The 24,150-nt window shown below is 56.0% G+C and overlaps 2 protein-coding genes across 6 annotated transcripts in view; both read right to left on the bottom strand.

The window, feature by feature from the left end:
* Positions 1 to 42: 42 nt before the first annotated feature.
* SLC25A34 (solute carrier family 25 member 34) lies at positions 43 to 2,349 on the bottom strand. 2 transcript variants are annotated; one of them, XM_083802922.1, is made up of 5 exons: positions 1,778 to 2,349; positions 1,127 to 1,192; positions 641 to 793; positions 347 to 565; positions 43 to 264 (listed from the first exon to the last, which is right to left on the bottom strand). In XM_083802922.1, the coding sequence occupies exons 1-5, from the start codon at positions 2,252 to 2,254 to the stop codon at positions 82 to 84; spliced, it is 1,098 nt and encodes a 365-aa protein (XP_083659048.1). In that variant the 5' UTR covers positions 2,255 to 2,349; the 3' UTR covers positions 43 to 81. The 2 variants fall into 2 exon arrangements, with proteins under 2 accessions (XP_083659048.1, XP_083659049.1); XM_083802923.1 differs by having other exon boundaries at positions 347 to 481; positions 1,778 to 2,343.
* Positions 2,350 to 3,244: 895 nt separating this feature from the next.
* Positions 3,245 to 24,150, bottom strand: part of PLEKHM2 (pleckstrin homology and RUN domain containing M2) — a 30,928-nt gene continuing 10,022 nt past the window's right edge. The window contains exons 2-21 of one of the 4 annotated variants that reach the window (XM_083802915.1): positions 20,076 to 20,182; positions 19,777 to 19,886; positions 18,771 to 18,870; positions 18,184 to 18,271; positions 17,582 to 17,768; positions 15,676 to 15,804; positions 15,225 to 15,284; positions 11,766 to 12,000; positions 9,743 to 10,528; positions 9,364 to 9,433; positions 9,172 to 9,262; positions 7,850 to 7,914; positions 7,432 to 7,520; positions 6,889 to 7,021; positions 6,610 to 6,800; positions 6,257 to 6,322; positions 5,567 to 5,726; positions 5,103 to 5,282; positions 4,906 to 5,022; positions 3,245 to 4,519 (exon numbers count right to left, since the gene is read on the bottom strand). In XM_083802915.1, the coding sequence (XP_083659041.1) occupies positions 4,382 to 4,519; positions 4,906 to 5,022; positions 5,103 to 5,282; positions 5,567 to 5,726; positions 6,257 to 6,322; positions 6,610 to 6,800; positions 6,889 to 7,021; positions 7,432 to 7,520; positions 7,850 to 7,914; positions 9,172 to 9,262; positions 9,364 to 9,433; positions 9,743 to 10,528; positions 11,766 to 12,000; positions 15,225 to 15,284; positions 15,676 to 15,804; positions 17,582 to 17,768; positions 18,184 to 18,271; positions 18,771 to 18,870; positions 19,777 to 19,886; positions 20,076 to 20,182 (3,102 nt within the window). In that variant the 3' untranslated portion in view covers positions 3,245 to 4,381. The remainder of the gene's footprint in view (positions 4,520 to 4,905; positions 5,023 to 5,102; positions 5,283 to 5,566; positions 5,727 to 6,256; positions 6,323 to 6,609; positions 6,801 to 6,888; positions 7,022 to 7,431; positions 7,521 to 7,849; positions 7,915 to 9,171; positions 9,263 to 9,363; positions 9,434 to 9,742; positions 10,529 to 11,765; positions 12,001 to 15,224; positions 15,285 to 15,675; positions 15,805 to 17,581; positions 17,769 to 18,183; positions 18,272 to 18,770; positions 18,871 to 19,776; positions 19,887 to 20,075; positions 20,183 to 24,150) is intronic. The other 3 variants (XM_083802917.1, XM_083802916.1, XM_083802918.1) reach the window with 3 other exon arrangements.

Consider the following 24,150-nt stretch of genomic DNA (forward strand, 5'->3'; position numbering starts at 1 on the left):
CCCCAGCCCCAGCACCCCAAAGACCCTGAAGCTCCACCGAAACAGAAAAAAAAAAATCCCTTTATTAACCGCCGCCAACTCCTACGGCCCTGGGGGCGGCTGCTGCTGCACCATCTTCCTGAGCTCGTCCCAAAAGAAGAGGCTGAGCACGGTGTGGGGGCCGAGGCGGAGGTAGACAGCACCGATGCCCTTGTACAAGCCCAGCAGCCCCTCCTTGCTGGAGATCTGCACAAAGCAGTCCCAAAACCCCCGGTACAGCTTGCCCTGCGGAGAGAGGAGGTGGCTGCAGCTCCTCGACGGACGCATCCCGGGGTGGAAAAAAGCCAAATTCCCCGCGTGGCCTTACCGTGCCGTCGGCGTCCACGGGCTGGTTGTAGAGGCGGGTGCTGACCACGTCGAAAGGCGTCATTGTCACTGCCACGGCCACGCCGCTCACCATGCCCCCCGCCAGCACTGCGGCCCAGCTGCCCTCCCCGAACCACTGCAGGAAGCGGAGGCCGTCAGCCAAGCCAGGCATTTCGGGGGCTGGATCCGGCGCGTGCCGGATGCTCGCTGGTGCTGGATACTGGTGCAGGATACTGGTGCAGGATACTGGTGCAGTATCCTGCTGGATACTGGTGCAGTATCGCCAGATACTCACCTGGTGCTGGCAGACCCAGTCCTTGGCGGAGGCGAAGGTGGCGAGCTGCGCGGCCGAGCCCACGGCCACACGAGGCACGGCACCCGACACCCCCCGCCACAGCCCCACCACGCCGTGCTGCCTGTAGATGCTCTCGAAGGCACCCGAGATGCTCTGGGAAGAAGCAAAATTTGGGGTGAACAGGGAAAGGTGCTGGCCCCAAACCCCCTTGGCTTTCACCCACAAAGCCACCGTGGGGCCCATGCGGGTGGCACTGGTCCTGGTGTCGCTGCACCCCGCAAACGTCACGTGAATTATTTCCGAGTGCCACCACGCAGCCCGCGCCGTTTATTTATAGCACCCATGTGGGTCGAGCTGCCAAACGGCGGCTTTAAATAGCCGCTGGCCAAAATAATCCACGTCCCCCCCCCGCCACCTCCCTGCTGCCGGTGTGCGCACAGCGGGAGTGCCGCCGGCTCGTGTCCCCCCGACCCCGACCCCGCTCACCTCGTGGTTGTGCTGGTGGCCCACGGCCACGGCCGCCAGCGTCTGGGCCTGGAGGTGGGTCTTGACCTGCGGGGACGGTGACACCGGGTGACGGCAGGTGACAAATTTCCCCTCCTCCCCCCTTGCCCCTATGCTAAAACACCGGGAAGGGCTTGGTATCCCTCTCGGGGCTTCAGCATCTCTCTTTAGTGCCAAAAAAGCAGCTTTTGGGGTCAATCAGAGCCCCTCCAGCAGATGTTGTGTGCCCAGATGTGTTGGGGGGGCGCAGAGCTGTGCCCCCCTCCCCAGACTTTGAACCCCGCTTTCCCCTCCCGCCCCAGGGCAAAGGGCCCCGTCGGTACCTGCAGTGGCGTCACCTTTGAGCCGCGACCGCTCTGTGCCCCAAGAGACGGGGAGACCCCCCCAAAAGGGGGAAAACACCCTCCTTTCCTTACAACGGGGGCTCTGCGCTAGGGTTTCCAGAAGGGGGGGGGGGGTGACAAACCAAGGGGCAAGCTGAGCATGACAACGCGTCCCCTCCATTTCGGGGACAAAGCCGAGCCGGGACAGGGACAGGGGACATGCAGAGCTGGGATGCTCGAGGATCTGGGGGCAGCTCCCCAGCCCCCCAACCCCCCCCGGGCAGCGCTGCCGCCCTCCCGCAGCACTCACCAGGTACGCGGGGCTGCCCACGAAGGCCCCCACGGCCCCGGCCACCGCCCCGGCGACCACGGTGCCACCGGGCCACCCGGTCCAGCCGGCGGCCAAGGCGCAGGAGTAGCAGTAGAAGCGGACGCCGTTCATCAGCCCCTGGTAGAGGAGGCCGGCGGCCAGGCCCTTCTGCAGCCCCCGCAGCCCGTCGGCCCTGCAGACGGCCCCCGCCGCCCGCAGCACGCCCCGGTAGGGCCGGGGGTAGGTGCCGGGGGCGCGCAGCTCGCCCTGCAGCTGCAGCCGCGTCTTGACCACCTCCAGCGGGTTGGTGAGCACGCAGGCCATGCAGCCGGCCGCGGCCCCCAGCACCAGGTCGGCCGCCGGCGGAACCCCCCCGGCCGGGGAGCCCTGGGGGCTCGGGGCTCTGCTCTGGGGGGGACAGGGGAATTCGGGCAGGGCGGCGGGGAAGGGGGCGAGGGTGCCGGTGCCCGCCGCCATGCAGCACCTGCCCGCCGCGGGGACGGCGCCAGGCTCCACCTTCCTCGCCCTGCGGCCACGGGGGGGGCCCCGAGCGCCGCCCCTGGGCGAGCCCCCCCCCCCCCCCAACCCGCTGCCGCCCCCCGATTTGGGGACGGGATATAGGGCAGAGGTCAGCGGGGGGGGTGCCAGATCCCCGCTGGGTGCCCGCCCCCCCCGCGTGACGCGGCGCAAATGGGAGGAAAAAAAAAAAAAAACAGCCCAAAGCGCCGGGGAATTCAAAGTAAGGCCCGGGATGGGGGGGCTCCGGGGGCGGCCCCTCGCCCCCCCTCCCCCCCCCGGCCGGCCGGGCACCGGGGGTGGCACCAGGACGGCCCCGCTGGTGACCGCGGCGGGGGCTCGGGGGCTTCGCCCCCCCTCCTGCTGCCGGGACCTGAAATCGGAGCTTTTGGGGCTAAAAGGCTGCAGGGGACACTGGGCGCGTCCCCCCCATCTCCCTGATTGTACCTGGGGCTGCCGTGCCTGGGTTTCACCTTTCGGCCAACGAGGGGGTTATGGGGGCGGGGGGGGGGTGAAAAACCAAGGAGCTTGCCCAGCGCGGCAGCCCCGTCCCCTAAATCCCTCCCCAGCCCCGGTGAGATCCGCAGGGGCGAGGAGGGGCGATGGGGAAGGGGGGTGAAGCCGCACAGCCCCGAGGTGCTTACGGGCTGGGAGAGGCGGCGCCGGCGCTGCTCGTTCCTCGGCTGGGCTGGGAACCGCTCCGAGCCCGGAGCTGCGGGACCGCCGGCGACCGCTCGAGATCGTCCCTCGGCGCACGGTTAAAGCCGCTGGGGGCTCGGCCCCTTCCTCGCCATCCTCCTCCTCCTCCTCCTCCCCTGCCGCAGCGCCTCCGGCTCCCTCCTTTGGCTCCGGAGCCTCCTTTGGCTCCGGAGCCGGCTCAGAAATCGCCCCGCGGAGGAACGGCAGCGCCCGGCGAGGGGACCCGAGGCAGCCACAGGGCGCACGGCCAGGTCCGAGTTACCAATGAACATTTATTTGGGGAGGGGGAAAGGAAGCAGATGTATATACATATACATTCAGTCACATACGTTTCCTCCCAGAAAAAGGCTTTGTGAACATATATTACATGAGATCTCTGTATTATTGTTTAAAAGCTCAAACGGTGCCCCAAGGGGCTCGCTGCAGAGGGCAGGGGGATGGGTCCAGCACAGGGCTGCTGCCTCTGCTCCCTCTCATGCACTGGTGGTGGATGAAGCGAGCCAAGAGCCCCAGGCACGACAACAGCAGCCCTTAGGACATTTGAAGAACACGGGACTCGATCCCTTCTCTCCCCCGGCACATGGGGCCGGCTGGGTTTTGTCCAAGTACATGTCCAAGCCTTGAGCCAGCTTCTGCCATCTCCTAAAACCGTACTGCTCGTAAACAGCCACAATATTCAAAGCCAAATTTTTGGCCCCATTCCCTCTTCCTTTTTCCCATCGTTCCCTGCCCGCCACCTCAGCTCTCAACCTCAGCTCAGTGATGTCTGGATGCACCAGCTCCAGGTGAGATGTTCCCATGCCCGGAGGTGGGCCGGGAAGGAGGAGACGAAGCGGTGCCGTACGTGGTGATTGTATTAGCAAGGAGAAAACATGCACGGTAGTGATTTAGTGTTCCCGTCTCGCCACGTCCGCCACCTACCCTGTTCTAAAATGAACAAAGCCGTGCTGACTGTCACTCCTGCTGCGACAGGTGGGTGCCCAACCCCAGCCCACCCCGCTCCCACCCTGCCCTCCCTACCAGTACGGTATTCCTTGAAAGGCAAATTATTTTGCCCCGTGGCAGACGGATGACGAGCAGGGTGCAGGCTGCACAGGGAAAGAGGCCAAGCTTGGCCTCGGCTCCAGCATGGCGAAGTGTCTGGTCACCACGTGCCTCTCCCCGCGGCGGCACTGCCAACGTGCTGCACGTCCCCGGCTCAGGGCAGAGCATGGCGGGGATGGGGTGCAGGATCCTCACCCGCAGGCATGTTGTTGGTGGGGACTGAGCGATGGCGGGAGGGTTTGGGGTGCCAGTTGGCCACAGGGCAGATGGTTACAGGCTCCGTGCTGTGCCCGCTCTCTGAAAGCGCCTCAGGGCGTCCCACCAGCTGTCCTGCCCCTGCCAGGGCTAACACCAGGGGTCCCGCTCCGCTCGTCCGCGGCACAGGCTGTCGCTGCGCTGCCAGGCGCTGTTGATGAGGCTCTGAGCGTCCTCGCACTTCTTCTTGACAGTGGCATCCAGAATGGCCTTGTGCAGGAGGTCGACCTGAAAGGTGCGGAGCAGTCAGGCAGGGATAAACTAAACCTCTTCCCCCTCATTACAAAGCCGCCTCAAAAACAGACATAAAGGCATCCGTGTCATGAATGCTGGTGACAGAGGGGGACAGGGCCGACCCAGCTTCTTTCCCACTTCCTTTGTCAGTGCTGGATGCTTATGGCCTGACTTGTTCGGGGCCTCCAACATTTCCCCTGCTCTGAATCCCACATCCCATGGTCATACAGACACAGCTTTGTGGCTCTCCTGTCCCTCGCAGGAAGGCTGGGTTTGCTCTGCCTACAGGCTGGGAAAAGTTCACCCACACCTTCCTCAGAGCACACGGGCCCCACTTGCCCTGCTGCTGTAGGAAGGGTGTGACAGCCTCGCACACTCACCTGGTAGATGTTCCTCCACGCAGCGTTCAGTGCTGAGAGGAACCTCTCCAGTTCTGTAGTGCAACTAAAATAGAGCACCCAGGGGGGCAGGAACTGCTTGCGGTCCTGAGCAAACTCCTGAACACCGAGAGAGAAACCAGGCGTTACTACCACGGTCCGAGCCCAGCGCAGGGCCAGCCCCTGAGCACCGCACTCACCAGGATACAGTACTCCTTGCCAGCCTCCGTGGAGATGGCAGTGATGTCCGTCAGCTCCATGGTGCCCAGTGAGCGGAAGAAGCTTGTCTGGCAGTCCTCGTGGCACGTGAAGGCCTTCTGGTCCGTCAGCACAAGGCAGCAGGGGACGCAAGGTGTAGGGGCAACACCCTGGGGGATCACCTGCACAGGGTGGGGAAGGGGAGGTAAAACCTGGCAGGAAGGGGCCCCGTGCCTCTGGTGAGGGAAAGCCCTCCTGGCTCAGGAGAAAACCGCCTCCTCTGGACCCCAAAACATCACTCCCTGATCCCTTCCGCATCTCCACCCTGGCTGTGCTCAGGCTGAGCTTTGCCATCCTGGGGAACAGGATTCCCTGTGAAGGGAAGGGCCACGGAGGCTGGGCCCAAAGGTGCTCAGGGTGAAGGAGGGGTCCACTTGCCCATGCCTGCAGCCAATCCCCGGCTCACCCCTTTGGAGACAGCCTGGCAGAAGTACTGCATCCAGTCTGCCATGTCCTCCTCGTTGTCGGCGCTCAGCTCCAGGGAGGGCCGGTCTGTCAGGATCACCTGGAAGGAGTGGGGCCGGTCGGTGGTGTTGGAGCGCCGGCATCCCCCACACTGCTCACCGCTGGGAGAGAGGACAGAGATCAGCAGAACGGACCAGCCAGCACTATCCTAACAGCAGCCCCTGCCTCCGTCCGCCCTCCCGGTGCTGTCTACCACCCCCGTTCTCCACAGGGGCTGCTTTCCCATCTGCCACATCCCTTGTGGTTGCTCCAAGGATGGCCTCCATCTCTACGCATCGTAGTAGAGTCAGAGCTGAGTTTGGTGCAGGTGTCCCAGCGTGGCTCTTGGAGGAGGATGTCAGCCCTTCAGAGGCCAGTTCCCCAGCACACAGGCAGCGTAGCACATAAAAAGCAGGAGGAAACGAGCCCATCTCCAGCTGCATGCACCAAACCCAATCCAAACAGGAATCTGTGTGCATCCAGGAGCGAGCAGGGAGCCCTGCTACCCAGCCACTGACATGCAAACATCCTGCGGCATGGCGTATATCACCCCCTGCCCCAAAGCACCTCCCTGAACATCCCAAGGAGCTACTGATCCCAGATCCTGAGGAGCCCTGCCGAGCCTGGGCACTACAACCCACCAGCTACTTACCCCATGTTGATGGAGAGCAAAGGCGTGACGTCGGTGCGGTCGGGGTACTGGTACAAGATCCCGTTGCTGCCATTTGGAAAGATGAGATGGTCACTGGAGGCCGCTCAGCTCTGCTGGTCCCACAGCCACTCCTGCCTAGCCCTCTGCACACACAGCCCCACGGGGTTGTGTTCCTGCTGGCAGCAGCCACAATGGGGGGCTTTATCTCAGCCTCCCAAGTGATGAGATGGGCTCTCTCCTCCTCCCAAGCTGCTCCTGGGCAGCAGGAGCTTGCAGCAAAATAAAAGTGGTCTAATGCCTTCTCCAATGAGCCCCAACCAACTCCAGCCTCCACCCATGGCCTCAGCACCCACCTGAGCACCACGAAGCAGGTCTTCCACTGCTCTTTGCCCAGGTACGAGGTGCCTGCCTTGTAGTGCAGGATGCCATCCTTCGTGACCGTGTTTTCGGCAGAGGTGTAGCTATTGGCAGAGGGTCCCAGCGCCTCGTCCATGGGGTCCTCCCAGTGAACGAGGCCGTAGAAACGCACCACCACATCGCAGGCCTGCGAGAGATGGGCAGAGATGTGAACAGGAGGGTGTTTAGCGTGACATTCCACCATGTTTGGTGACAACCGTGACAGCCAAACTCACCTCGCACTTGGACTCCTGGGCCACGAATTTTGCAAGTGCCAGTTTCTCCATGGTGGCATCAGTGAGGATACTGGGGTAGGGGGGCTCCCGGCACCCCTTGATCATGGCTGACTTCAAGGAGACCAGAAAGAACCTGAGAGGGAGACAGATGCCTGATGAGGCCAGGGCAGATAGCCCCTCATCTACTTCACATGCTCTGATGCCAAAGTGGCTCTCCTTTCATGTGGGGCTCTGGTCTTCCAGATCAAAGGGTCTGGAAATCAGCCTACAGACCAAAGGCAACAGTGGCTGCAAAGTCTGAGCTTCGGGAAGATGGGTGAGACAGCTGGGAGACGGACGCCCATCTCCAACCCAGACCTCAGTACGACCATGCAAGTCACCTCCCTCAACCAGTAAGGTGAAGAAAGGCTACTGGCACCAAACCAAGCCCCAAATCCCCACTGGTTGTAGGACGTTTGTTGTGAGGGGGCTGTCATAGGAGTCTCTTGTGCTCCCACACCCTAGGAGGAAAGCGTCACGGCTCGCCGCGTGGTACCCGCTTACTCTGTGAGAGCCACGTCCGCGGTGTCGAGCAGGAACTGCTTCCTCCGATTGGTGCACACCAGAGTCACCGTCTGCTGATCCAGCCCAACCTGCGCCACATACGACCGGTTAAGGAAGCGAGACGGAGGACAAAGGGTAGCGAAGCAGGGCTGAACCTGGCATCCTGGCCCCCAGGGAAGAAGGTCAGCAGCTGCTCTGCTGCCCATGCAGAGACACAAACAAGCTGGGCATCCACAGAGGTGGCATGTGAGGGGGGAGCACTTCTAACTCTCCACATCTCAAGAACTCACTGGCCAAAACACTCCCCATGGACAGAGAGCCCCACAGAAACACCCTACCATGTTGCTGCTGACATCTCTACAGCCAGAGAGGTGGGCACTGACCCTCTGCTCTCCCCCTGCTCCCCCCCAGCACTCACAGAAATGTAGTCCAGCTCGTTGTAGGAAACGGCCTCCTCCACCATGTACGGCTTCTCCGCTGCCCCTGGCACAGAGACAAAGAGCTGCATGAACGGGGGCAAAGGAGCCCTGCGCTGCCTGCATCCAGGCCACTGCACAGCAGCAGCAATGGACCTGCAAGCCCAGCCACGTCCCCAGCAGCACAGAGCTGCAGGGCACGCGTCCCAGGGCTTCCTGTCAACCAGAGCTCCTTGCTGTTACTGCCACTGCTCCTGGGGACATGAGGGAACCGGCAAGGACTGATGAGTTATAGAATGGTTTGGGTCGGAAGGGACCTTAAAGATCATCTAATTCCAACCCTCCGTGCCACCTCCCACTAGATCAGGTTGCACAAAGCCCCATCCAACCTGGCTTTGAACACTTCCAGGGATGGGGCATCCACAGCTTCTCTGGGCAGCCTGTGCCAGTGCCCCACCACCTTCATAGTACAAAATTTCTTCCTTATATCTGATCTAAATTACCCCTTGTCCTATCACCCCACCCCCTCGACAGAGTTCCTCCCCAGCTTTCCTGTAGCCCCCTTTCGGTACTGGCAGGACCACTGTAAGGTCTTCTCCATGCTGAACCCCAGCTCCCTCAGCCTGTCCTCACAGGAGAGGTGCTCCAGCTCCTTGATCATCTTTATGGCCTCCTCTGGACTCACTCTAACACATCCATGTCCTTCCTGTGCTGGGGGCCCCAGAGCTGAACACAGTGCTCCAGGTGGGGTCTCACGAGAGCAGAGCAGAGGGGGACAATCCCCTCCCTCGCCCTGCTGGCCGTGCTGCTTTTGATGGAGCCCAGGGTACGGTTGGCTTTCTGGGCTGCACGTGCACATTGCTGGCTCCCATCGAAGTTCTTGTCAGCCACCACCCCCAATCCATTCAGCTCTCAATCCATTCTCTGCACAGCCTGTATTTGTGCTTGGGAGTGCCCCAGCCCAGATGCAGGACCTTGTGCTTGGCCTTGTTGAACCTCATGAGGCTTGCACAGGCCAACCTCTCAGGCCTGCCCAGGTCCCTCTGGATGACATCCCTTCCCTCCAGCGTGTGGACTGCACCACACAACTTGGTGCCATCAGAAAACCTGCTGTGGGTGCATGCTATCCCACTGTCAATGTCACTGACAAAGATGTTAAACAGATGTTATGAAGCCCTAACCACTGAGCAAGCCATGAATGAGGCAAGTGAGCCTCGCTCCCTCCAGCCCTCACTCCCAGGCTTCCCAGGGGTTACGTCCCTGCTAAACTGAGAGTCCTGCAGGCTGCTGTAGCAGCCCCAGTAAGTAGAGTCCAATGGGATACCTTTCCGGATCAGGTACACATAGCAATCTGTCAGCAGGACATAGATCAGCTGCAGGTTCCCCTCCATGTGCCCGGTGCTCATTCGGATCATCTGTGTGGAGAGAGGAGTTCTCGGTACACAGCTAACACGGGCAGAGCAGGCCCTCTGCAGGAGATCGATCAGGGTGCCCCCCCAGGTTGTGCCCACCTTACCCTGAACAACTGTTCCTCATTCTCCCGAAAGACGTGGATCATCAGCAGGAGCAGATGGTTGTTATCCACCCTGTGAAGAGAGACAGAAGAGGCTGAAGGATGGACACAGATGTGGGGCTGGGCAGGTCCAGGAAGGGCAAATCCCCTTCCTTAGTGAACTTGTGCATTATTAGGGCACCTGTTGGCCCCTAAGGCCAAGACCATCACCTCGTGACCCCTTAAGCATCATCTTTATCCTGGAAAAAGATGGGTTTTGCCCTCCTAAACAGAGGACAAAGGGAAAAGCACCTGCTTGAGCACCAGCAGTTGTTTATGTTTGGAAGATGCTCTCTGTGCTCGCGTGGACTCTGTACACTGAGCTGAGCAAACCCAGCCTCACCTGAACTCTGAAGGGTGAGTCAGCTCTGAAGGGCTGCCCTGACCTTCCTCCACCCCAGAGTCCTCGGCGCTGCTCAGAGAAGGGCTGGGCTGCTCCTTCTTCTGCTCACGGACAGCCTCAGGATTGGTGGGGGCCGTACGAGCACTTTGGGGTTCAACGCTCACCCCTCCAGACTCTTCTACTGCCCCAACTGCTTCTTCCTCTCCGCTTTCTTCTTTTTCAGGAGCCTCAGGGCTACCAGAAACATGTGGCGGTTGGCCAGGCCCTGGAGTGTCATGGTGGCCACCACCTGGTGCAGCAGCGTTTGGACTCTCGACGGTAAAGCGGTAGAAGTCCATGGGGGCTGAAATCCCCTCACTAAAGTCGCCAGAGGACGATCCATCTGGGGTCTCCCCTGGCGTGCCAGTCCGAAAGGACTGCCCGGGGGGCTCGAGGGGGGCGTTCCAGCCGCCCGGGTCCAGCTGCCCATTGAGCCTGTCCATCACCTTGCTCAGCGGCTGCCCCACGCTCTCCATGGACGTGTCCTTCATCTCAGGGATGCGCAAAGCCAGCTGGCTGAGGGCAGAGCGCTCGCGACCCTCCTCCTGCCCGCCCGGGCTTGGCTCTCCAGCCGGGGCAGCAGGACCGTCATCCCTCTGCGAGTCTTCTCTGTCGCTCAGCCCGTTCACGCCGCTGTCTCCACTGGCCTGCTGCGTGCTGGTCTTGGGCACTGTGGGCACAGGTGTGTTCGCTGGCTCCTCTGGCTTTGCTTTCTTCTTCTTGCCTGTTTTCTTTTTCTTGGCTAACCTGCATGGTGAAAGACCAGCACAAATATCACTTGTCTTTGCCTGCCTAGACTGTGCAAAACACAGGTAGTGGTCCAGGGTCCTACCCTTTTTCAACAATCTTCCTCTGCAATTTTCCCTATTACAGAGAAACTTTCATATCAAGAACATTGCTCAGTGTGCGGCCACACAGAGCCCCACTGCCTCAGTCTCCATGCCAGCCGTCACAAGAAAGGCAGACACACCACAAGGCATGGAGACAGTTTCCCACCTATTTAAAGACAGAAGAGAGGCATTCCCTTGCTGGATGCATCTTGGGTTTCCTTTAGCTGCAAAAGGCATCACAAGTGGATGCGGAGCTGAACTGGTGTCGGAGAAATCACTGAGAACAGGACACTGGGGAGGGAGAAGGGTTCTGGAGAAAGAAGAGGACGTGGGAATGCCGTGTCCCCAGCTGCCAGAAGAGGGAGATGCAGCCTGCAGCCCGCTCTAAACGAATGGCACACCGGGAAATACTCAGGCCTTCCACAGCACCAAGCTGCTGCCAGGTCACTTCGCGCTGTGGCCTTCTTGTTTGGGAAGCAAGCACGGTGTGGCTCCCCTTCCCACACGTCTGCTGGAGCACAGGGTGCAATGTAACTCATCTCACAGATGTCTGCTCTGCACCTCCCAGGAAAAACAGGCATGAGAACAAAGCACAGGCCTGCTGAGCTGGTTTGGGGGTGCCTCCATCCCCAGGCATAAGCAGACAGAGCCTTGTACTCATTGTCTGGGTTTAAGGGCTCTGAGGGACCCCTAAGGCTCTCCTCCGCAAGGAGTCAAACACAGGCCAACAGGTCTGTGGACACATCTCCCTCAACAGGTTTAGCCACAGCTTATTGACAAACAAGAGGAAGGAAGGAAGATCTAAGACCCAGAGTTACTGCAAACCTGCCACCCACTGGAGAAAGCTTACAATAAAAGCCCGCAGAGTCCTTTCAGCTCTCTAATACAGACTGTTGGGCAAAGGTGTTTATGCTGAGGCAGTCTGCAGCTCTACGGCCCCAAGGAACCAGGTCTGTTAACACTTACAGAGGACCACCTGGCGTCTAGAATTAAAAAACGAAACAAAACAAAAAAACCCACACTGCCTCCTGATTTTATGAAAGCTGCACAACAGATACTGCCTCTGCTGGGCTAGAAGGGGTGACACATCACCAGTCCCTAGTGACAGATGACACTGGAAGGTGTGTTTCTAGGCCAGGCAGCTCTGTCCCCACCTGATGACCTCCAGCTCTGTGCAGCTCTCGGACTGGTCTGTTCCTTCAGGGGTAGCTTCTGCCTTCTCCTGGGAAGCCGTGTGCACTGGGGTGGTCTCAGTGGAGGACAGCGTGTCGGCTTTCTCCTCGTTGAAGGGGTTATAGCGCTGCGTTGGGCTTTTCACGGAGGCCTTGCTGCCATTTGCCTCTGAGGCAGTAGAGCGTGGGCAGCTGAGCGTGTCTGTGAGATCTCCATCTGCAAAGACAAGAAGGGAAAAGTAGGATTAGCATCAGCCTGGGCACCCTGTAAGAGCTGGATCACACGACATAAAGCAAAGCTGCGTGCTGGGGTCTCTCGGCACCAAGTAGTCTCCCCGCTGCTCCCAGAGGCACCATCCCCAGCACCAGCAGAGCACCGCTGGCCCCGCTTAGCACTTCAGAGATTGCTGCAGACAGCAGGCTCCTTGCGAGGCAGGACAGAGGCCAGGGTACAACCCAACATCGCTCTGTGTTTTATAACCGCTGCAATTTAGAAAATGCTTGGAAATAACAGCTCGGTCACTCAGGAGCCTGCACCTGGATCAGGAATTAGAGTAAGCATCCCCAGGAAAGAACCAATGGGTCTTGGGGCCATGGCACTCCTTTGCAAGATGACAGCAGCTAAAGTGCCCAGGGGAAGTTAGGTGGAAATAACTGCACCTACCGTGGTATTGGGCTTGTGTGGTCAAGCTGCCATGACTCCTTAGCTCTGCTAACAAGCACGGGGAGCAATGTTCCCATCCCAATGGTCACGGGCACCTCCACCTTGAGTGGAGGCATGGAGATCAGCAGCACGTTACACCAAATGGCTGCACAGGTACTGTCAGAACCCCCTCCTTGTTCATCAGAAGTTCCCCAGGGCTGGGATAGCAGGCTCGGCCTGGCAGACAGGGTTCCCCACAGTGCTCAGCACCGCCTTCTTCCCTGCAACTGGGTCCCAGGAAGATGCTTGCTCAGCTGTAAGGGCAGACACGGAGCCAGCCCGTGAAGCAATGGTCCCTACGGCACGCCTGACGGAGCTGGCTGCTTTCCTCTGCTTGCACGACACGGGGACTGGAGCACGGAGAAGGGAACACAGCATTCCCAAGGACAGCAGGCTGCAGAGACAGGTTGTAGCACAACCAGCCTGGCCCATGTTAGTCTTCAGAAGTAAAAGAAGCAGCAGAGAAGGGCTACAGCAGTCATGCTCAGCATTATCATCCACAAAGTCAGGGTTAGAGGAAGGTGACCATGCCCTTCTCCTCCCCAACACCGTTCACTCCCTAAAACAACTAGAAACCTCATGGTAGGCAGGGAAACCCCTTCTGAATGAAAACCCCAGGAGACTGATTCAGGGGGTGTAGGTTCTGAGTTAGGAAATGAAGCCTCTAGTAAAAATAACATCTAATAAAAGCAGTTTTGGGAGGGCCAATATCAAAATGCTGCTTTGTTCCTGCTGAAATGCCTGCCCTGCAGTACGGAGTGTGTAAACCGTATAAAAGGAAGCAAACGAGGTCAATTTTTTAATGGCCACATTGAAAGAGAGGGAAAAATAAAAAACATTAAGAAGCTATTCAGCCCCTTCATCTTCTAGCCTGTAAGAACGGCACTTTGCCTAAACATTGTTGGTTCTGTTAAGACAAAAGAAAAAAAAAACGAAAATGTTTGTCCAAAAGACAGTTTTGCTACAAATGCATCTGCTGGAAACAGGGAATGGGTCAAACTTTCTCAACCCCCTGCTCTGTGTATAAATGGCAAGGAGCGCAGCAGGAAGCTCACCTCGGGGGTTAAGATGCCAAGTTAGCTGTGGCTGAGGTCTGCTTGGCCTCAACAGCCCTGAGCCTGGAGCAGTGGCAGATTGCACTGGCACCACTTTGCAACCAGGACCTGCGTACAGAGCTGCATGCACCTCCAAAAGCTAGAGGGATGTGTCCAATGTCCCCTGGTGGCTCCCGGCCTGCACACAGCACCCACAGTTAGGTCGCTTATTGGGTATTGCGTTTGGAAACACGGTTTGTCCCCTTTAGATGTATGCTCAGGTGTCAGGGACACATTGGACCAGCAATGACCACTGTGACCTGCCCAGGTGCTCAGAGACAACCCAAGCCCACTTCTGCCACTCAAAACTCTGCTTGAACAGAGAAACTGGATTTGGAGGAGCTCACCAGTCCTTGTCCCTGCTGCAGGGAGGAGAAGCTGAAGGCAACGTGCCCAGATGCTTCATCCCAGACAGACTGGGAGAGCTGTGGTGGAGGAGAAATCAGATCCCCCCAAGCTTTGGGGTCATCAGCTGTGATCACAGCACAGAAAGTACAGCTGGCTGCTCACGCTGTGCCACAGTGACAAAAGTGAGCATCTCTATACGTGGGGTAAGAAAGGTGAGAGGGAGCGTGTTAGAGCCCAAGAGCCATCCACATGGAATTCAGGCAGAGTATTCCCAAATATTCAGGTAGCACTGGCCAAAGTAATTGTGGCTGCAGCTTTTAGTTACAAAGGACGGAGTGTGAGTGTATTTCCTCCAGGGGTAAAGCAGAGAGATTTCCTACTCCTGTGAAGCATAAAGGATACACAGGGGGTCTGTGGACTGCATGTGGAGCAAGGCGAACAAACTCCTCTAAAATGGGCGTATGGTCTTGACCATGAAGGCCATAAATAGCTGACAAATTGGCTTAAAAAGTATTAAAAAAGGAGAAAAAAAAAAAGAAAAAAAAAAAGTAGTGACCCAAACTGAGCCCAGCCATGTAATGCGTGTTATGGCTTCAAGAGAGATGTTGTGACACAGGGCATAGGTCCAAGGAAAACAAAACCTCCCAGATTAGTCTCCACACAAGACCCAAAAATAAAGCAGACAGGATTAGTTTTATCTGTTTTCCAGGATGTTCAGGAAATCAACGAATGTGGATCAGTTTTTCAATGAGCATCTTGTGTGCTTTACCCCAAAGAGACAATCTGGTGTCAGATCAGCTGGCACTGTCACACATTTTAGATGGCCGCTGATCTCTGCATGCCAGCTTCACAGCAGGGGCGATTTTGCAACTTTGCTTTTGTAATGTGGTGTAAGGCTCCTCTACCAACACAGGCCATAACGCACCGAGCAGCCAGAGCACTACACTTGAAACTTCAGCCTCACGTCTGCTGCGCAGAGCGCAAGGGCAAAAGACATCTAGAAGACACAGAGGCATAGTCAGAGGCAGGAAAACACCCCTCTGCTCCAGGACATACGGCCAGGTGAACATGTCTGGATACCTGAGGAGCTGGGGAAAGCTCTGCACGTGGTCTCACAGGAGATGAAACACAATTGCCCCCCTTGAAGGATCTTTTCTACTACTTTCTGCTGCTACTGAATTCCACTGAGATGTGGTGTGTTTGTTAAAGAAGTGAAGAGGGGAGCATGCAGCAAGCTTCAGGTGGCAGCAATGCAGAGAGAAAAACAAAATGTTTTAACACATGAGTATGTCCCACCTTCCCAGTCTCTGCTGGGCATGGACTGCATTGCTGGAAAGACATCTCCAAAATCATAATCTACAAAAACGAGGGATAAAACTCAGGATTAGAAATACAAGTAGTGGGGAGGGAGGGGGACAGGGGAGAGTGTAAAAGGGATTTGGGGAGGGAGATGGGAAGGGAAAGAAACAAAAAAAAATCTTCCACTGGTATCTGAAACGCATGAGAACATAGTTGGGGAACACAAATGCAAATGGAAACCAGCTGCACTAGCAGTTGTTACTGCTGGATGTTTACATTGCAGGAGCTAGGATGCGACCAGCAAAGGATGAAGGCCCCAGTAGGAGAGCTGCTGGAAAGCTAAAACAAAGAAACGGTGGGTGTCACAGGGCTTGTGTTCTTAGCCAGGGATCCCCTTTGGGAAGCAATTTAAGTGCTCTGTGCCTCAGTTTCCCCACTTCACACTTACCTCCCACAGATACCGTGATGTTTGACTCATTAATGTTTGCAAAGCCAGGGGTCTGATTAAAGGGCAAAGCTTGTCCTCTGATGCTAAATTCCCCAACTCCACCTACATTCCCAGGGAAGTGAGATGCTCCTGTTGAAATGACGAGCAGTGAAATGGTTAATGAAGTTAAATGGGATCAGAACACCACAGAGATGAAAGGGGCTGCTCAAACAAAGACAGGCACTGGACCCCCAACCCGCTCCCTACTGGAGTACCAGCAGCACTGCCTTCTCCCTGGGGTTCTCACACATCCACCTCCCTGGTCCCACAATGAGGAACTACATTTCTACACCAGCACCAAACCCCTCTCCACGTGGGGAAACTGAGGCACAGATCACAGCTACTGCCTGGACACACAGAATGGCTTGTGACGAGGCCAAAGCCAAAACCTAGCTCCAAGATCTCCTGGATCTCTACTCCAAACCCCTCTTGAGCACCAAGCTTCCATTCACCAGCTGGGTTGGGGAGTGTAGTCAAATCTTTTGACACCCCTTGCCCAATCGGTTAGGAGGTGCCTTGGCACCAAGACATGTTCTGCCAAGGGAGGGACAGGAGTACAAGACAAGGGGTACAGTATGCAGTGAAACATGCATGCTGCTTATTCCCAGCCTCTGGGGACAGAAGAGCTTCTTCCCATGATTTTTACTGCTAGGTTCCTTCTGCTGTCTCCAACTTACCTGGGGTGCTACCAATGGGCTGGTCATGCGTGGCAGGGGATTTGAGGGTTGTTTGGGAAGAGGAAGGACAGCTACACAGGACTGTGATACAAAAAAGTGCTATGCGATACTTCAGAGAAGGGTGCTGGCTTGTGCACCCTGGCAAGCCAAGAGGCCTCGTTGCTTTCTCTCTGAAAGCAAACCCTTTCACACATGCAGCACGTGTGCAGACACCACAGCAAAGCCCAAAGCAGTGCCGTACTTCAAAGCCCTTTGCTAAAATGATGCTAACACCCATCCCGGCATCTTGCTTCCTGGGCTGTTCCTCCTCAGTGTCTTTAGGGACTGCAGTCCTTGCACATAAAAGGCAACTGGCAGACCCTTGTCTCAGAGGGAACCTGACTGTAGGTGGACACAGTCCTGAATTCACTGCACCCCATCTATTCCAGAATCTCCTGATCCTGCTTTCCTCAAACTGGCATCAAAAAAGGAACCAGGTCAATGTATTCTGGATTAGGAACAACAGTAGCTGAAATGTTCCTTTGTGAACATGTTTCATGTAGCATAAGAGCTGCCTGTTCCAGCCTGAAGTGGGCTGAGGAGGAAGGCACAAGGCACATGTTTTCTCAGTTCATCAGGAACAACACCCAACATGGCCAAGCCCTCTGTGATACATATAAGGGTGTGAGCATCACAACTTATCAGCCTGCTCAAGGTAAGATAGCTAAAGAGAAAAAAACAGCACCGCTGAGACCACTGGCTGCTTTTCCCTCAGACATGGAGAGAAGACTTTGGAAACTACTCCCTACATCCTCCAAATTATTTGTGTCTCTCAACTGCAAAATAAGCAGTTAGAAAAGGTCCTCTGCAGCCCTGCGTACCTACCCTGAACTGTTCATGGTCAGAAATGGGCACAGTTTTCACCCTGTGGGGAAGTTTGCCCCTCCCAGCTGGACGCAAAGTGGCTGTCTGCAGCTTAAATCCCAGCACAGCACCGCCCCCTCATTTCCACTGGCTGTACCTCCTAATGCAAGACGGGAGAGGCTCACAGCCTGACTTCTGGGGCTCTTTGGTCTCTTCCAGCCCATCATTTGCTACATCATTTGGTAGCTTGTCTGCTCCAGCAGCTCAGCTGATGGCAGTGGGGGAACACACAGCCCTGACAAAAACAGGAGGCCAGTGCCTCGCCTCTGCTCTCCCAGACCACTTACCTTCACTGGAGGGAGCGATGGCGCTGTCGTCCCATTCCAGGTTGGTGGAGGTGACAGAGTTGAAGGAGTTGAGAGACAGGCTGTCGGAGCCGTGCACGGAGCTGGGCAGGCGGTCCTCGAAGTCTAGCAGGTACTGAGGCTTGTAGTAATCTGGCATGTACGGGGCCAGATCCAGGTAAGGAGCGTCCTGCAGAGAAGAGCGCGGAGTGAGTCAGGATCTGAGTCACCGCACACAGCTAACAACAGCACAGACAAAATGATGGGACTGCCTTGAATGTCCTCTGACTGCCCGTTTCTGCTCCTTTCACAGGAAACCTGACAGTTCCCGCCTCTCTCACTGTGACACCGAGGGTCAGCCAGTAGCCTTGTGTGCACCTCTATTTACCTGGAGGGATGCCAGCACTTGGTACCACGCTTGCAAATGTGACTCCCTTTTACCCCTGTCAATCTGGGAACGTCACGTTTTCAACAAGAGGACTGCCAATGAAAAAGTGCCTTGGAGCAGGCAGTGGGATGTGTGACAGCCAGGACCCCCACCCCACACAACACACCCGCTGCCCCAGAGTCACAGCAGGCAGACAGGTAACACGCTGCCCCCTCACCAGATCCAAGTCAAAGCGGATGAACTCCAGCCCAGACACCAGCGTTAAGAACAAGGTCAGGTGATCATGACTGCAAACCAGGGCGTTCCTGCAACATGGATAAAACAGAAGAGCTTTAGAGCTGTGGAAGAGAGAAAAAACAGCTTCTGTTTTCTTAATTTTGGTGACATGTCCCTGAGCTACACTGTAAACAGCCCCAGAGCTGTGGGCCTGCTGCTTGCCTCCTTTCTAAGAGCAATGGCCGAGCTTAAGGCTCTGAGAGCACACAAGCCTCTACTACATGCTGTCCCCAAGCCACTCTACAGCCAGATTTCCAGGTGTCTACTAGAGCTGGGTCGAGAGCTTCTTGGAAGGCATGGAAGAGTATAAAGAATATGCCTGGGATTGGGAATAAAAGCAGTAAATATAAGAGAGCCTGCAAGCATCTCTTCTAGGATAGTGCCTCCACATCTGGGATCCTTGCATTAAGCACACAACACCTCTGCAAATGATCAGACCCTGACCAACTTCTCGCTCCCACACTTCTTGCTTCTGACAAGGAGGGATGCCAACAAGAGCCCCAAAAAAGAATGGGCTGGCATACTCACTTGACGTAGTATTTATGCAGCAGGCTTAGGTTCTCCTGGAACAGTCTCAAATAACTCTCCAATGAGTTTTCGTTGAGGGCTAGGTACAGCCACGCCCGGCCTGTAAACAAAGCGGAAGAGGGATTTAAGTGCAGGGAAGTGCCTGAGAAGCAAAGCAAGCCTGGAAATAATCACAAATCTGTTAAAACACATGAGATTGGTCATTCACATTCATATCATTTGAGGGGAGCAACTGGCTGTTGGGAAAATCTGTGGGAAGAATGCCAGAGGGAGATGAATGGACAGATTCATGACTTGCAGTAGAAAGAAGAGTAAGAGTGTGCACGGTAGCCAGTAGAGAAGAGGACACAACTACACCCCTACAGCGTGATGGGGCCCCACTGGCAGTTCCAGCAGGATCACCAGCCAGGAGAGACGGAGGGAGAATCGCTCTAAATCAGCACAGGTCCAATTTGAGGTATTACACAAAGGCTGGTGCAGAGAGGTGATGGCGGAGTCTGTGCTCAGCTCTGCTCTCACCGGTACAGGGCGTGGGAGATGAAGGGTGTTGGGAGAATCAGGCAGAGAGGAGGTCTCTGGGCACCGACCGTCCTGTGGCCTTGATGGTCCCAAACATCTGCTACAGAGATCTTGCAGCAAGGTAGAAGTAGCATCAGGCGAACGACAGCTAGAGTGAGACATTCTGGGGCAAGAGAGGTGATGTCTCCTATCTGCCATAACCCCTTCTTGAGAGCACAGCACAGCAGATTGCTTTGGTTTCGTGGCAGCAGAAGCAGTCTGACCTAGAGACAAGGCTGCGATATTTCTAGAGCCATAATGCAGGACAACAGCATTCCCACCTTCTGGGCCTGAGCAAGGTAAGCTGGACTCAGCCCTAAGGTGCCTGCTAGCTCCCCTGGTCCCCAGCCCTTGAGCATGAGCCTCTGCAACCTTCCCAGGCTGCCTGCTGGATGTTCCCAGACTGAAGTTCGCCCTCAGAGGCAGGGCAGTGTCTGCAAACACTCACTGCGTCCCAGGTTGGTGGCCACGTGTTGAAGCACTTCTATCTGTTTGATGGCTTCGCGGCGGGTGAAGTGAACGACCAGCACCCAGTAGCCTGAGGAAAGATCTTGCAGTCTGGAAGAAGAGAAGGGCCCAGAGGAAGGTTAAGTGAGGGCTTTCTTATCCCCAGCCCAATTGCTGCCTAGGTAGCTTCCCCATGCTGAGACAAGCCCCTGCAACATGCTGCGTGCATGTCCACAGGCAAAGCCGAGTGAAAAGCATCTGAGCACGTGCAGGAAACCTAGAGGCAGGCTCAACACTTACCCATAGAGCAGAGCATGGTCCAGATGTTCACAGAGCCGCTGCAGGACCTTGTCATGGTTTCTGATGGCTGGCGTCTCATCTTCACAGGCAGCAAAGTAGCTCTGCAGCTGCAAAGAGGAGAGACAATGGCTGAAACACCCCAACAGAGAAGACAGCTGGAGATGCTGACACTCGCATACAGCATTAAGAAGCTTTTTTCCCCTCTCTCAGCTTGCAGCAACCTTGATGCAGGTTACTTACAGGGTGCAGCAGTTGGTTTTAAGAGTACCCTAAGGCAGTAAATTATATGGAGAATTTCACTCACAGCGATCCATGCACATTTCAGGGACATGTCAGCAGCACAGCCACACAAACACCGTCCCCGTTTGCTGAGCTGGCAGGCTGGGCTGCACAGTCTCCTCCTTCACAGCTAACGCTACAGCAGTCCAGCAATCGCCAAGTGGTTCAGAACAGAAATCAGTCAGGGCTCTGGGCTTTGCTCCTGACTCTGCCACAAGTCCCCTCCTAGGTCTCAGGGTCCTGCCATGGGAAACCCTGGGCTAGGAGAAACCTTGCTTCCAGGTGCAAAAGTTGATCTGAGTCCAGCAGAAGGGGGCGGGGGGGGACAGGTTGCTGCTGTCCCATCACCCGTGGGCAGTTCTTACCAAATAAAGTCTGCTTTGTTCTTCTCAGATAATCACAGTGGACCTAAGTGATCCAGCAGCGAGTCTGCAATCGGCAGGACAAAGCTGGCGAGAAGTAACACAGCACCTGCCTGTTTCACCCACTGCTGCACACGTGCTGTGTGCCAAACCTGGGTGACACCCCGTGCAATTCCAGCATCCTGGGAAGAGACCACGGTTTTCTTGTCACAGACGGCTCGAGTAACCGCTGCGATGCTGGGGATCGATGCCAGGCAGCCAAGAGCTGCCCCGGTCCTCCCAGAGCGTCAGGGGCAGGCTGCAAGGGCCTGCCTGGCTGCAAGACACCAGGGATGCGGAGGGAGCAGAGGCAGAGCCTGAGCTTGGGCAGTGCAGATGAAGACAGAGGGACAAAGGCAGCCCGATTCACCCCGATCCCTCTGTGTGGCATCACCACTAGGTACTACATCATCTGGTTGCCGCTTTCTCAAAAATCTGGGTGGCTCGACCCATCCCCAATTAACCCACTCACAGTTGCAAGGGGCTGGCAAAGTCAGCTCTGAGGTCCGTGCTGGCCATGCACTCCGCTGACAACAGCCCCAGAGGTTTGACGCAGTGAAAACTACTTCGTTGCTTTTGCAAAATCAGCCACTAGAAATCCCCTCACAGCCATATTCCTTCCCAGCCTTCTCCTGCCCCTAGAGCTTAGAGATCTATTTAGGTCCCTGTCTCAGACACGCCTGGCATTCAGGCAGCGAACGAATGAGTTACTCACCCAGGACGAAGCCTCAGCTGCATAGGCCACATTTATTTGATCTGGTTGGCAATGGTTCAGCTGAGCCATGACAACACATCACCCACACATACCTTATTTTGGCACCTGATACCTCTTTGTCAGGCCTCACCAGTTACACGTTAGATTCAAAGAAATCAAAATATGCACAGAAGAACACATTTAGAGGTGTTCTTTCCAAGTCATGGGTTTCTAGCAAGAAAACTGTGCTGCTCCAACAAGCTGGAAACTTTTCCTTGCTTTTGTAACACCTGCATCATCTGCTTCCCAGCACGATTCTCTGGATTCTTGCAGCCAAGGGGTTTTGATGGGGAGCCCATGTGCTCACAATTTTCTCTAGAAATACACAGTACAGAGCCTTCCCACCATGATCTGAACAAAAGACAGCTTGTGCCTCGTCCGTGAGAGCGCACGAAGCAGCGACCATGACCACATCGACCATCGCTCAGTGGTGATTCAGCCCATCTGCGGTTCCCGCGTCACCAAAGTGAGCCCTGTTCTGCCAGTTACCAGCAACCCCTTAGTACTCCAGCAAGAGCAGGTGAGATACTGCAGGCTCCATATAGAGACAAAAAAAAAAAAAAGGTTTATGTTCTATAAAACTGGATGGTGTTGTGCTTGTCAAGTCTGACTTGCCCCCCAAAACCAGAAACTGGTTTCTCCTCCTGAATTACTGCTACAGCCAGAGCAGCTCTTTCAGAAAATCATCCAGTCCTGATGTGAAATGTATCAAGGGGATAGCAAACACCCTTACAGCCCCTGGGGAACTGTTCCCAACAGCACTGCTAAAAATATGAATATATCAGGCCAGGAGGGGGGTGAAGCTAGAAGATCTTTAATCTCTGTGGAGGAAGGCAGCTCTTAGGTAAGATGGGAGAGCCAGGCGTGTTCCTGCATGGAGCTGGTCCCAGCCCTGACGTGGGGAAGAACTGCTGAGCTGGAAGAATCACAGCCAAATTCCCTCGTCCGATCGCATAGCACAATCCATCTGTCCCAGTCCCGCCGAGGAGATAAATGCCCTGGGGAACACAAAGCGCGATAATGGTTTGCATGCAGAGCCACCCATAGGTGCACAGACTTTCACTACACCCAGGCGAGAGCCAATGCATTCTAGCTCAGCAGTTCTTCAGCTCTTACACGTTTTTGGGGCAGAAGCTGTCCCAGAAGCTTTACAGTATTAGTAGGCAGCCCAGGCCCAAGCAGGGAGGAGAAGGCCCTGAAATCCCACTATTTAAGAACTATTTCAGGAGCTATCTGCAGTCAGAGTTTTAAGCAAGTTCCCAGTTCCCACAGCAAGGACACTTGAGGAGGAAACAAAATGTAAATTTAGAGCCATATCCCCCAGGCAATGGGTAAATGGAGCCACAAGGGATCACAAAGGGTTTCACACATAAGCCCCGCTTGATTTCGGGGAACTGGATCCTCCTCCAGCCCCCTGGAGTCAGGGATGTGGCTTTTCTACACTAGTTGGAAAGAAATACAAAATAGAAATACTTTCTTTCATCCCCAGGTTTGTTTTGCAACACATGCTATCAACACGGAGTGCTCACACACTGCATGCTCTCCAAGAGCTGTCTGGAATGGAGAGAGTCGCTAAAACATCCCTTTTTGGGGAAACTGAGGCAGGAAGGAAAGCCCCTGCCTTGTGGGATGTGAGCCAGGAACCGAAGGCAGAAAATCCTGGCTTGTCCCAGCCACGCTGTTGCCTGTGCAGAGGGCTAGGGTACCCTCCGCTGCGGGTCCTCCCGCTGCGCTGCGGCCCCAACGTCTGCCTGGGGTTTTTCTGCAGGCTCTGTGCTCACTTGAGGAAATGCAGCTGTGGGGGACAGCTAGGGGAAAAAAGAATGAAAATAAAAGCAGGCCTTATGTTAGCTTACCACATCAGTGGGGAAAAGCAAGGCGCCCCTCAGGCAGGCGCTGTGCACGCAGCTCGGGGAGGTCATCGCAGAGGGAACTCTGAGCTCTGCCACCAGCTGGAAGAGCTCCCCTTTACAGAGAGACTCCGCGCAGAGAAAGAGATGAGCAAAGAAGCACTTCCTCTTTTTCTTTCCTTCCTTCCCCAAAATAGCCTAGATCTTTGTCACAGTCCTTCCTGCAGCCAGTTCACGGTTTCCAGCTCTCCAGCTCCTACATGGACTGACCAGCTCCCGTCATCAGCAGAGGTTCAGCACACTTCCCCTTGCAAACCGCTGCCGAACCCAGAGGATTGTCTCATCTCTGCATCTCTGAGTGGTGAGAGGCAGCTGGGTACTTCTGGAAAAATAGTTTTCCATTTCTTAGAAAATCTGGTTCTTCCCCCATGAAAGGACCTAAGTTTTTAAGGGATGATTCCACGTCATATTAAGGCTTGGTGCTACCTTTAGCCTCCGTCCTGCCCCAGGAGTCAACGCCACTGGCAGCACTGTTGCAACAACGCTGGTCTTGCTTCATGTATGTTAGGGAACAGGAGAACTCTGCACGGCTTTTCTGGGAAGTCAGAGGCCAAGCACCAACCTGCAGCGCATCCACTGCCGACTTCTGCTCATTGCTCAGAGCAAACCCACCCCAAGCAGCCCACGTCCGCTCCGTGCCATGTCAGGAGGCAGAGGACGAGCTCGTGTGACCGCCTGGTGCGCCGTCACGGGGCCACGGGGCACTGCGAGCGGGAAGCGGGCAAGTGGTG

The sequence above is a fragment of the Anser anser genome (assembly GCF_964211835.1).
Source record: "Anser anser genome assembly, chromosome: 17".
Classification (NCBI taxonomy): Eukaryota; Metazoa; Chordata; class Aves; order Anseriformes; family Anatidae; genus Anser; species Anser anser.